General features: G+C 45.9%; 1 protein-coding gene across 1 annotated transcript in view; it reads right to left on the reverse strand.

Moving 5' to 3' along the window:
- The window catches only part of LOC307075024 (dystrophin-like), a 72461-nt gene that overhangs the window by 23394 nt on the left and 36567 nt on the right, over positions 1-12500 (reverse strand). The window contains exons 13-18 of the mRNA XM_079735511.1: positions 10973-11074; positions 9284-9391; positions 5484-5663; positions 4412-4581; positions 2576-2699; positions 1065-1143 (exon numbers count right to left, since the gene is read on the reverse strand). Of these exons, the coding sequence (XP_079591637.1) occupies positions 1065-1143; positions 2576-2699; positions 4412-4581; positions 5484-5663; positions 9284-9391; positions 10973-11074 (763 nt within the window). The remainder of the gene's footprint in view (positions 1-1064; positions 1144-2575; positions 2700-4411; positions 4582-5483; positions 5664-9283; positions 9392-10972; positions 11075-12500) is intronic.

Genomic DNA, 12500 nt, shown 5'->3' on the forward strand with positions numbered 1-12500 from the left:
CACTTACAATAACCCATATACAATAAACTACATACAACAAACCACATAGAATAGAACGCCTTCATTAGACCAAATACAATAGACCACCTACAATAAACCACAAACAATCAACCACATAAAATAGACCAATTCCAATAGAGTGGGAGCTAATCTTCACTGGTTTTCCAGTTGGCCCAGTCTCTACCTGCAGCATCACTGCGGTATTTTGGGCATTGTTTATTTTTTCTTTGACTTGATGCAAATTGAATCCAATTAAAGTATCCTCACAAAAAAACAAACATCAAACGAGTAAGCACACTTACACGCCCACGACACAGACACACACACACACACACACACACACACAGGTATATCAACAAAAAATGTTTTGCTCTTTTGCTGTCCTTTGCACATACAAGACCCCCCCACGACAAATGCGCACGCACACACACACACACACACACACACACACACACACACACACACACACACACACACACACAGTGGTTATCAGTGAATGGAGCAATGTGCTGTCGTGTTGCGACTTTTGAAGGTCAGGAGATGAATAGAAAGAAGTGATGAACACAGAAAAGTCTGCACGCAGGTTCCAGGGCAATACTTCAAGGGCAAAAATGTCCAGACAACCCCCCACTCTCTCTCTCTCTCTCTCTCTCTCTTTCGCTCTCTCCCTCTCTATGGATGACCGTCCTGTTCCTTCCAACTCTCTCTCCTACTGTTTCCTCCCTTCTTTCATTGTGTCTCTTAGTCTGTCCCCTCCCACCTCCACACCCTCTCTCTCTCTCTCTCTCTCTCTCTCTCTCTGTGTTTCTATGGAGACAGGGAAAGATGGTGGGACAGGTGGAGCCGTTGCTATGGGGACAGACAGAATTGGTGCGTATGTGTTTATGGCTTTTGGGTGTGTGTGTGTTTGGGTGCGGTGTGTGTGTGTGTGAGAGAGGCTTTGTATGTGTGTGTGTGTGATGTGCAGCGTGTGTGAGAGGTTGCGGACAGGTGTGTGTGTGTGTGTGTGTGTGTGTGTGTGTGTGTGTGTGTGTGTGTGTGTGTGTGTGTGTGTGTGTGGCTACCTTGCTCGACCAGAGTGTTTGCTGTGCGTGTCGCCTCCTGAAGCTTCCGGAACTTCTCTGGTCGCTCTCGGTCGATTGCCTACAGAAGAGAGGGAGAGAAAAAGAGAGAGAGAGCGGAAGAGTCAGAGAGAGAGAGGGAGGGAGGGAGAGTCAGAGAGAGGGAGGGAGAGTCAGAGAGAGGGAGGGAGAGTCAGAGAGAGGGAGGGAGAGTCAGAGAGAGAGAGAGAGAGAGAGAGAGAGCAAGGCAGAGAGAGGGGCAAAGACCAGGGAAGGTAATAACGGGTGAAAATCGAATAAATATTTTCAATAAACAAAGTCGATGTCCTTTCATGTATCCATTACTGGGAGCTTCAAAAGAGAGCCGGTTGAGGAGGATGAGAGGAGGAGGAGAAGAAAGGAGAGGAGGAAATTGGAGAGAGAAGAAGAGAGGAGGAGAAAAGAGGGGAGGAGAATTGACGGAGGGGAGGAGAAGAATGGAGAGAAGGAGGAGGAGAAAAGACAGGACAGGAGAAGGAGAGGAGAAGAGACAGGCCAGGAGAAGGAGAGGAGAAGGAGAGGAGGAGAACAAAGGGGAGGAGGAGAATGGAGAGATGAGAAGAAAAGAGGGGGAGGAGAATTTAGGTAAGGGGAGAATTGCCGGAGGGGAGGTGAAGAGAGGAAAGGAGGAGAGACGAGATGCATCGGAGCTGGCTTCACGCTCTTTCTCCCCCTAATCCCTGTTGAAGTTCAGGCTAGCTGACGCCATCGTAGCGTTAGCGGTGGTGATGTGTCTTCTCTCCCTCCCATTAGTGGCACGCTCTGATGTCCAAGTAGTACTTCAGTATGACATCCAAGAAGCCTTTTTTTTCGCATCAACAATATTTACAAGCACGCTCTTGGCTACACTTCAGCGACACCATTCCCAGCCAGTTCCTGTGTAGTGCAGGCCACGTCTCCTGTAAATCAAAGCTACGTTTGATGTAATGCGTTGTATTATGCTATCTAATCGTAGTAATCGCAACTGATGCTTGGCATCAAATGCTGAAAAATATCAATGTTGTGTATTACTACTACTATGATAGATGTTTTGGTTCATGAACGTTCATGAGCTTTGGTTCATGAACGCTATGCTAAAAATAACATAATAACCTAAATAATAGCTCCCTACGCTAGGTTTCATCCACCCACACCTTTAATTAATGCTGAGCATCTAACTCTGCTGAGAAACATGACTGGTGTATCCAACACATATGTTAAGTTTAATGCTATGCTAAGAATAATAAATCATCTTTGGCAGACCAAGTTCATATGCCAACCACAATAATGGGTATTTTTAACTCCAACATCTATGCTAAGCTAAGTATTGTGTTGCGCTACGCTATTATATATGCTGAAGGGGGAAAAAAGGCGGTTAATTACATTTTATGACCTTTGTTGGTGCTCTGATGGGGCCCGTGTGTTTACAGCGTAACACACCGCTCCTTGGGGGGTAGAAGGCTAGCCCTAAAATAGCAACCGACGTTGCGTTTTACCAGCACTTTGTCGTGGAGCTCCTGAACACCCCCCTCCTTGCGGGACACTGAGAACTCTGGACTCTGCAGAATGGCCTCTCCGCGCGTCATGTAGCTGTGGACCTCCGTGAAGTCAACGTCAAACCTGGGGGAGGGGGCAGGGGGTCAACGAAATACACACCTTAAGGACCGACACGTACATGCACACGATGTTGCCAATTTGGCGGCTTTGTCGCGGATTTAGCGACTTTGGCCATCTCCGATGACTGATCTAGGGACTGGCGGCAAATCTGTCGACATTTTTTTTCGCGTTATCCCGTCTTCTCTCTGCACTGCACACAGCTCTCTCCCTCTTTCCTTCCCCCTTCTCCAGTCCCCGCCCCTTCCCAATCCATTCCCTTGCGTTTGCTGCTTTCACGTTTCCGACGAGTTCCTTCTTTTTCGCACAGATAACCCTCGTATGCAAATTATGCTTGTTGGCGTCACTAATGACGTCATCACGCAAACCAGCGACTTCTAGCGACTTTTCAGAGAAACAATAGCAACTTCTTGTGTTTTTTTTTTGGCAACGCTGCATGCATAGACTTTCTAAGCCTCCCCATTTTCCATGGGGAGACATCATTGTCCCGACAATTTCCCGAATTAGGAGAATATTTGTATAAATGGATTCAGAAGATGCTTGTTTTGACGGGGCTGGGTTAAGGGGGATTGTCTGTGGTAATTTAATATGAAGCTACTATTTCATGACAATGCAACGAAACAAGATGAGGTTTGTTGTCTTTAGGCTAACAGTTTGATTAAGTTAGCAAAATTTAAGCTCATAATGCTACGCAATGAGATGCATTTTGTGCGAGGCAGCGTGAAGGAAAAGAAGCCAAAGGTAAAAATAATACAGTGGATTTTTGTGGATTAAAATATATATCTTTTCTTTTTTTGCCAAACTCCATTTTGCCGGCTTCCTATTTTTCTGAATATCACCCTTAAGAAATTCACTAGAAATCACTCAAGGAAATAAAGTCTGTGAAACTGATATTTTTTCACCCCCCACCCCCACCCCCCGTCAGTGATGCGCTCGGAAAAAAGTGCACAAGGTTGGCAAGCATGAATAGAGGTGGGCGTGCAGGCTGTACCCACCACTGCGCTAAACATGTAGCTGCTACGCTTCCCGTCAACCCAGGTTAATAGCTAACTCACCGCGTTAATGCTCCTTTCAACCCCTCCTCTCTTTCAACCCACTTCCCTGTCCGTCTCCGTCGTTCATTAAGAGTCTGTTGTGCTGATATTATGCTAGCGTATACAAATGTTATTAAGCCGAAACATTAATTAAAAAAAAATTATAATAACCGACATAGTCACAGATAAATATCCAGTACCATTTCTATATAGGGACATTCATTATCATTCATGGATCAACCTTTAACACAAAGTACCTCGCTGCTTGACTTAATTAAAAAGCCGTATGAATATGAGGTTTAGACTTGAGAGAAAACGTAGGCTAGATAACGACAGTGTCTAGTCCGCTCTATTTCTAACACTTTAACACACACACACACACACACAGTGGGAGGCCATTCGCCCAATCAATGGCCCAGCTACACTTCGAGGAAACTGATTGGTGGAGACAAGCTCGTTAACCTTAATTGCTGGAGCGTGACCTACCTGCTCAGGTAAGACTGGAGCAGTGGACGCATGCAGCTGGAGGTGTGATGTCACAGTGAGAGTCAGAGATGGAGAGTTGGACTCACAGGCCCGACGGTACAATGACACACACACACACACACACACCCACACCAACACCCAAACACACACAAGAGACATACACAAACCCCAAACCCCTCCACGCACACACATACACACCGTTTCCTGAGTTCTGAGTCCACGACCACTTGTCTCTTCTTCTGTGGTGGAGGAGACTCCCTGGCCTGTCGGAGGGCCATCACCTTCTCACGGGTCGTAACCTTGGTAACGGTCGCCGTGACGGAGTGGGTCAGCTCCGACTGCTGGGACACGGCGATGGCGGATGTGAGCTGTAACACCCACCCACACACACACACACACACACAAACACAAATACCCAATCTCGTTATAGGGCCTGATGAATGGTGGTCTATCAAAAACAATTACAAAAAGAATAGACAATCAAAAGATAGAGAAATAGAGAGGGAGAGAGAGAGTGAGAGATTGAGGGAGTGAGCGAGAGAGGGTGAGCGAGAGAGAGAAAGATAGGGATGGAGAAGGAGAAAGATAAATATAGAGAAGGAAAAAGAGAAAGCTAGGCAGAACAATGGAGAAGGTGAAAGAGAAAAAGAGAAAGAGAGAAAGAGACAGAGAGAGGATTTGAATATGTAAATCATCCAATGAGGTTGGGAATAATAAAATAAATGAATGAGAAGAAACAATGAAGTGCTTAGGCAGAGAAGAGATAAAAAAGGACATAAAGATGGCGAAAATAGGGAGGGACAGGAAGTGAGAACTGTTAAGAGCCCCGCGGGAACAGGAAGTGACATATGCAGTGTGAATTACATCTCAGAGAAGTTAACCTGCAAGGACATGTCAAGACTAAACCCCATTTATGCTATCTGTATATCAAGCCCTGACAAGTAGGGCTGTGTGTGTGTTTGTGTGCGTATGTATCTAGTGTGCAAGTAGGGTATACCTATGTTGATGTGTGCGTGCATGTGAGAGTGAATGTGTGTGAGTGTGTGCGTGTGTGTGTGTGCGTGCGTGTGCGTGTGTGCGTTTGAGTGCATGCGCGCGTGCGTGCGTGTGTGCGCGTATGACTGCATGTGCGTGTGTTCGCGTGCGTGTGTGTGTGTGTATGTGGCACCGCCTGTGTGTGAGTACATGCGTGCGTGAGTGCGTCTGGTGGGTGCCTGTGTGAAGGAGTACACGTGCGCTTGTGTGTGTGTGTGTGTGTGCGTGCGTCCACCTGGGAGCAGCTGAGCTCCAGGCTCTGGGCCAGCCGGTCCCAGCGCTGGGCGAAGGTGTCCAAGCGGGCCTCCAGTTTGCTGGCCACCTCCTTGTTTTTGACGCTGGACAAAAGGTCCTGACTCATGGAGCACAACCTGTCCATGGTGGGTCTCTTCACCTCCATCTCAGCCTTCAGCGCCTGGGGGGGGGTGGGGTGCATATACACACACATTTTAAAAAACACATTGAAATGCACACCAACACGTTGAAATACAGACACACACACACACACACACACACGTTGAAAAAAACACACACACACACGCACATATATAAATACACACACACGAATACACACACGCACACACACACGGAAATACAAAAACACGCACATTGAAATACAGACACATACACACACATTGAAATACAGATGCACACACACACACACACACACATTGAAATACAAACAGACAATGAAAAACACACACACACACATTGAAATACACGCATACACTGAAACAGACAACAACACAAACACCCATAGATTGACATACACACACACACACACATTGAAAAACACACACACTGACACACACACACACACACCCCAACAGCAGCGCTACAGGTGGTTAAGGCTGAAGTCTTTATAATGGATTAAAGCATAAATCACAGCAGCCGCTGAACCAAACAAACAACAAAAAGAGGATGACGAAGTGCGACAATATCGACTTCATCAATGTACTCCATCCACTTGAAGCAACGCACAGGGGGAATCCACCAGGGCCTCTGTGTCTTCATCTGTCCACATACTCAATATGAGTAATGATATCAGCGACAGGCCTTAGAGAGTTTTTTTTTAAACTGGATCAAAGGCCCTCACCTGGCTATAGCCTTGCTTGTCTGCTCTGTCCACCTCTATTTCATCTACTCTACTCTAGATCACTTTAGATGACTACCTCTATTTCACTTCATTAATCACAGGTGTGCATTTGGGCCTGAACAACAGCGAGTCAGAACCGGTTCCTTGCTATTTGGTGATATTGTATTTTCAACTTTTTTGATATTCTTACTACTACATAGTAGCAGGCCTGTTGCACAAGTTACTCAAGTTGGTCCCTGCGCATGTGGCAAGCAGCCTGCAGCTCACACACACAGCACGCGCGAACGCACACTTACACTCACACTTACACACGCACGTACACACTGCATATACACACACATGCACACGCGCACGCTGACGCATACGTTTCAAGACAAAGGCAGCGCAGGACACCGCATACACACACACCGCACACACGCACGCACACACTGCATACACACACACACACACACACGCGCGCGCGCGCGCGCTGAGGCAGACGTTTCAGGACAAAGGCAGTGCAGGGCACCGCATACACACACATGCAAACACGCACGCACACACGCGCATGTGTTGCAAGACAACGGCAAGATCGATCACGCATCCCGCAATGTCTTGCGATATTGATATCCCCCCCACCCCCCTTACGGCTTTTTTAACGGCGTCGCCATCGACACACTCTCCCATGTAAGACGTTCGGTCAATAGATAAAAGAAGTGAAGAGACAATTTCTCACCTCGACAAGCAACGGCTGGTCGTTCATTTGTCATATAAAAACTGTTAAATTCAAACATCACGCCATCGGCAAGTCAAGTGATCTTAAAGAGACAGTGTCCCTATAACCTAGAACGAAAACATGTCAATAACACAGTATGGTGAATTATGTCAATAGAGTCCAACACAAGACTACACTTTGTTGCTCAAACTTAATATTACCCTCCTCCTTGAGCCTCCTGAAATGTCTTGCGATATTGATGTCCCCCCTCCCCCTGCTGACTGTTTTAGTTGTGTTATGTGTGTATGCTGTGTGACTGTAGGCTACTGCTGCCTGTCTTGGCCAGTACACTTGAAGAGATGTTTAATCTCAATGATGATTATTATTTTCAACTAACCAATAGTAGTTGCCATGCATTTTAAAATGTCAATGCGCTTTTCAGCCCTGAATAACAGTAAAAGCTATTTAATAATTGATTTGCATGCATAGTATACTACACTTTCCATTGAACAATTACCCCTGTTACCCATAAATTGACTCATTTTATAATGTTATCAAATGCTCAAACACTAGCTGTAAATCCTGACATTCTCCTGATGGGCCGTATGTGTGAAAAACATTTCCTGACATTTGTACCCTGAAAAACCCCTGAATAATACTACCCCTGAGGTAGCTTTTTCTCCGAAGGAAATGTTAATTAACGTATATGTGAATGAGGAGTAGAAAGTCAGTATTTCTCACACTACTTCGGTGGGCATGTTGATGACGCTTCTGCATGTCATTGAGTGGCCCCCTAAATGATAATCAGCCAGTTGCCGTTTGTTCGCTGGATGGTTAAAAAATATTTAAATGTTGGCACTGCTGCAATTGTGGTGAACGCTAAAAGATAGGTCTTATCAAAACCCTAAAAGTTCAAATCATACAATAAATGACAATAAATTAGTTCACAGCTGCACGTGTTTAGAAAACAATCAGCTGAACATTATAGGGTCCCGTCCTTTCACTCCCTGTTTTCTCAGTTAAACACAGAAATCCACTACATTTGTCCAAGTGTTATATGTGAAATGAAGCGAAAAAATATGCTCTCTTCCTCCAGTAATGCAGTCGTTCGCGACGCCTTTCTTCTTTGTCGTTTCTTCTATTTGTCTCTAAGTCATGCTCCAATCTTTCATCGATCGATGCTACGGATTTTATGGATGCAACAGAATAAATTATACATAATTTTAGCAACATTTAAGATGATCGCGATGAGTTCAGCCCTTTCTGCCTCCATTTTGTCTATGGTCAAATCCAAACAAACAACAGTGATAGCGGCCACACTTATCGCGCCTGTTGCGAATTTAGACCCTAACTCATATCCCGCCCCTTGCAAGCCCAGCCTCCTAAACCCCCCGTTGATACTACAGTCTAAACAACATTGATGTCCGCATATAAAGCATTAAGTGTGAATCACACTCATGGTAGAATCTCCTGATATACAAATGCGGAAAAAGCTATCATGCTTGCTTCATAATGTAAGGAGGAAATTATTATGCTTGCTTCCTTACGTAATAGGTGAACCAAAATAATATTCGTTGTAGCATTATAAGCAAAATGTTATTATAATATGTGCTCAGAAATTTGTTACATTATCGACTGGGGTTTCTATATTATTACAATGGGTTTAATTATAACTAGAGGTTGAGCAAACTCTAGTTACAGTAAAGGGGGGAAGAATAAAACCGGTTTGAGCTAGTTCCCGCTTTCAAAGATGATTGCCGTCGCTCCGTGGCAATTAGCAATTAGCAAGTGTAATAGCATGGACTTAACAATAGAGGGCGTTTTGTGTCCATATTTACACCTCATACTCTGCTGCATTTAAGTCTAGATTTTGTCAAATCCATATAACTACTATGCAACCCATGGCATCACTTTTCATTCAAAAATGACTTTGGTGATTTTCGGCTTAGCTCAGGATTTAGAGCAGTTGCCTTGTAACCGAAAGGTCGCTAGTTCGATCCCCAGCTCCTCCTAGCTGATTGTTGATGTGTCCCTGATTAAGACACTTAACCCTAACTGCTCCTGACGAGCTGGCTGTCGCCTTGCATGGTTGACTCTGCCGTCGGTGTGTCAATGTGTATATTAACTGATGTAAGTCGCTTTGGATAAAAGCGTCTGCTAAATGCCCTAATTGTAATTGTAATTGGTGAAACTTTACTTTCCTGTGAAGTTTCAGTAGAAAAACGAGAGTCTTGGTTCAACTTACTGCCAGACGTTGGAGGGTCGACACCATCTCTGCCCGGTCCTTCAGGTTGGTAGTTTTGATGGTCCGGGCAAGCTCCTCCTTCTGGCTCAACCAGGAGTCAAACAAACACTGCAGGGAGGAGGAGGAGGAGGAGGAGGAGGAGGAGGAGAGAAGAGGAGAGTAGAGGAAGGGGAAGAGGAGAGGAGAGGAAACGAGGAGAGACATAGGATGAAAGGAGTGGAGAAAGGAGGTGAGAGATTGAACAAATAAATGATTATGGAGAGAAATAAAAGAGAATCAGATAGTGTAGGGCAGGGAAAACAGAAGATAGAGAAGCGAAGAACGGACAAGGAGAAATCGTTGATGATTATAATGTAGCAAGTCATATCTATAAAGATGGCTACGTTTTCTCTCTCTCTCTCTCTCTCTCTCTCTCTCTCTCTGCCAACCCCTACCCCGCACGCCCCTCCCTCGGGATGCAATGCTAGTGTCAGTGTCAGGACAATTCGTTGTGAAAGGCCACCTGGTCAGATGTTGTTTAGGAGCAGAGAACAGAGGACGGCGTGAAATCCAATTCCACGCCACGAAAATAAGAAGGGGAGAAAAAATGAAGAGGATTGAAGAAGACTAGTGTATTTATTAACGGCAAATCCTATTGAGGATTCTGCTGTGTGTGAGCGGGCTGGTGTCCTTTGGAGCCCAGAGCGATGTGCTTTGAGATGTAAAACCCCAACGCTGGTGCTGGAACACTACGTCAACCCCCAGCACTCATCAGACACCCGGACAGCCGGAACCGTAAAGCATATCGGAATACGCAGAAATCGGAGGAAAAATGCGTGAACACATTTTTTTCAGAAGGTGTTGACAACAAATCTTGTTGAATTCACGATGCATGACGAACTTCGGAAATAGGACGCAGGGCGAGGATCGACCGGTGATTACGTTGTCTGACGCAACGCTGAAAGGTTCTGAGTTAAAATCCCAACGTGGGCTTTCTTGAGCAAGATGCTACTTAATGACATGTTTCTAAGAATGAGAATGGCAATCATGACAAAATAGGAAAGAGATTGACATGCCGAAACATACTTTTTTAAAAATCTCATTCCTTATAGTAACACAACATAATACAAAACATTCCAAAACCCTGAGTCCACTTTGATAATTGTTCATGAATGGCATTTGCCAGTGCTGCCAGGGTTAGGGGTTCGAATCCCAGCGCTCCTAGCTTGGGTGTTCCCAGTGGGAATCAAACCCCTAACCCTGACAATGAGTTTGAGTACTTTAATAGAGTAAACTAAGGACAGAAAGAGATTGTGGACGTGACTGTGCGAGTGTGTATGGATGACGTGGTCTGGTTGAAGCAGCTTCACCTGGCCGAGTCTGATTGGACTCTGGGGCTTGGTGAGGCTGCACACCTGTTGCATATTGAGTAATTAGTGTGCACCGGTTAACCCTGTGATCATCTTCACTAGTTCTAATCTACTCGCTCATGCGCCATAAATCATGTGACGTTGTAACTCTTCCAGGTTCCCGATTTGCTGTCCACCTTTGGTCGAAGAGGCTTCGGATGAGGGGTGGGGGCGGTCCCGAATCAAATGCACCTTAGCCCGGGTGGGAGCAACGTGACGGAGCACGTTAGCGTGTTAGCCTCAGTGCGCGTTAGCCTCAGTGCGCATTAGCGGTGGAAGGGGCTGCACTGGACACCGTTACCTGTTCGTTGGTGAAGTGCTGCCACTTCAACAGGATCTCCTGAAGGAGAATCCAGCGCTCCTCCGTCCATTTACAGATGGCAGCCCACCGGTCACCTAGCAACTACACACACACACACACGCAAACACACACATACACACACACACTTGAGTTATTTATTTAGGATGGGTTCCAGCAGAAGATATCACCAAGAAACCGCCTCCAACATCCGGACACTCTGTGCCCAGATTATCACTTGACGCTTTTATTTTGAAGCTGCCAAAAGGGGCTGTTTGAGACTCGTTCCTCCGTCTCCCAGCGGGACGGTGCGAATCACGATTGGGGAAATTGGGTGTGAAATGCAGAGACAAAGAGACGAGGAAGCTGGATATGACAGGGCGGACCCACAGACAGATAGACAGACAGACAGACAGATGGAAAGACAGACAGATAGATAATGACCAATGGATTTAATTAAATTGTCACAAAAAGGCCAGGTGCCAGATGGGGATTGAGAGAGATGGAGAGCAACCAGAGGAGAAGCTGGGGCAAGGGGAGAGATTGATGGGGAGAGAGAGAGAGAGAGAGAGAGAGAGAGAGAGAGAGTCAGACATTCACAGAGAGAGAGAGAGAGAGAGAGAGAGAGAGAGATAGACGGAGAGGGAGAGAGAGAGAGAGAGACGGAAAGAAGAGAGAGAGAGAAAGATGCAGAGACAGAGAAAGACAGTGCGAGAGACAAAGAGAGTGACAAAGAGAGACAGAGAGATACAGATGCAGAGACCCACACACAGCGTGGCAGAGAGCGGGACGCCAGCGGTATCCTCCTCAGCAGGTTCAGTCTAAATGAATGTCTAGTAATTAATTCCAGTGGCAGGTCAACAGAGAGGGAGAAGGGGGGCGGTGTTCTTAAATTACAGTTTTTTACGACGCCACTCTCAGAAGTGTCTGAGAACGCCTCTATCCATCCCTCTTATCGTGTCACGACGCACCGCAAATACTCCCGACCGAATCAACGACTGAATAAGTGTCTCCGCGACGCAAGCAGAAAAAGAAATTGCTGTGGCGAGTGTTGCTGATGCCGGCCGACAGTTGTATGCTTTATGTGCAGAGGCAGTTTGCTGTGGTAATTACTTGCTTTGATGGCCACAGCCAAATTTTCTGATAGCTCCTGCCGTTGCATAAGGGAAACGGCACTTAGGCTTGACTTAAGAGCTGGTTAATGCAAATGGACCAACTGTGGCGTTTATTTATTTCAATGTCCGCCATTAATTTCCAACTTCCACGTCGTTCGTGTTCGTTTTTATATCTGGCCTCAACTTCTCCGCCTTGCTGCACTCTTTACTCTAGTCTAGAACATATGACCTACCTCCACAACGCCTTACTTTACTCTAGAACATATGACCCACCTCTGCAACACCTTACTGTACTCTAGAACATATGAACTACCTCTACAGCTACTCACTTTACGGTAGAACATATGACCTACCCCAGCTCTTTACTGTAGAACCTATGGCCTACCCCAGCTCTTTACTGTAGAACCTATGGCCTA

Source organism: Pollachius pollachius, assembly GCF_949987615.1.
Source record: "Pollachius pollachius genome assembly, chromosome: 4".
In the NCBI taxonomy this organism is placed as follows: domain Eukaryota; kingdom Metazoa; phylum Chordata; class Actinopteri; order Gadiformes; family Gadidae; genus Pollachius; species Pollachius pollachius.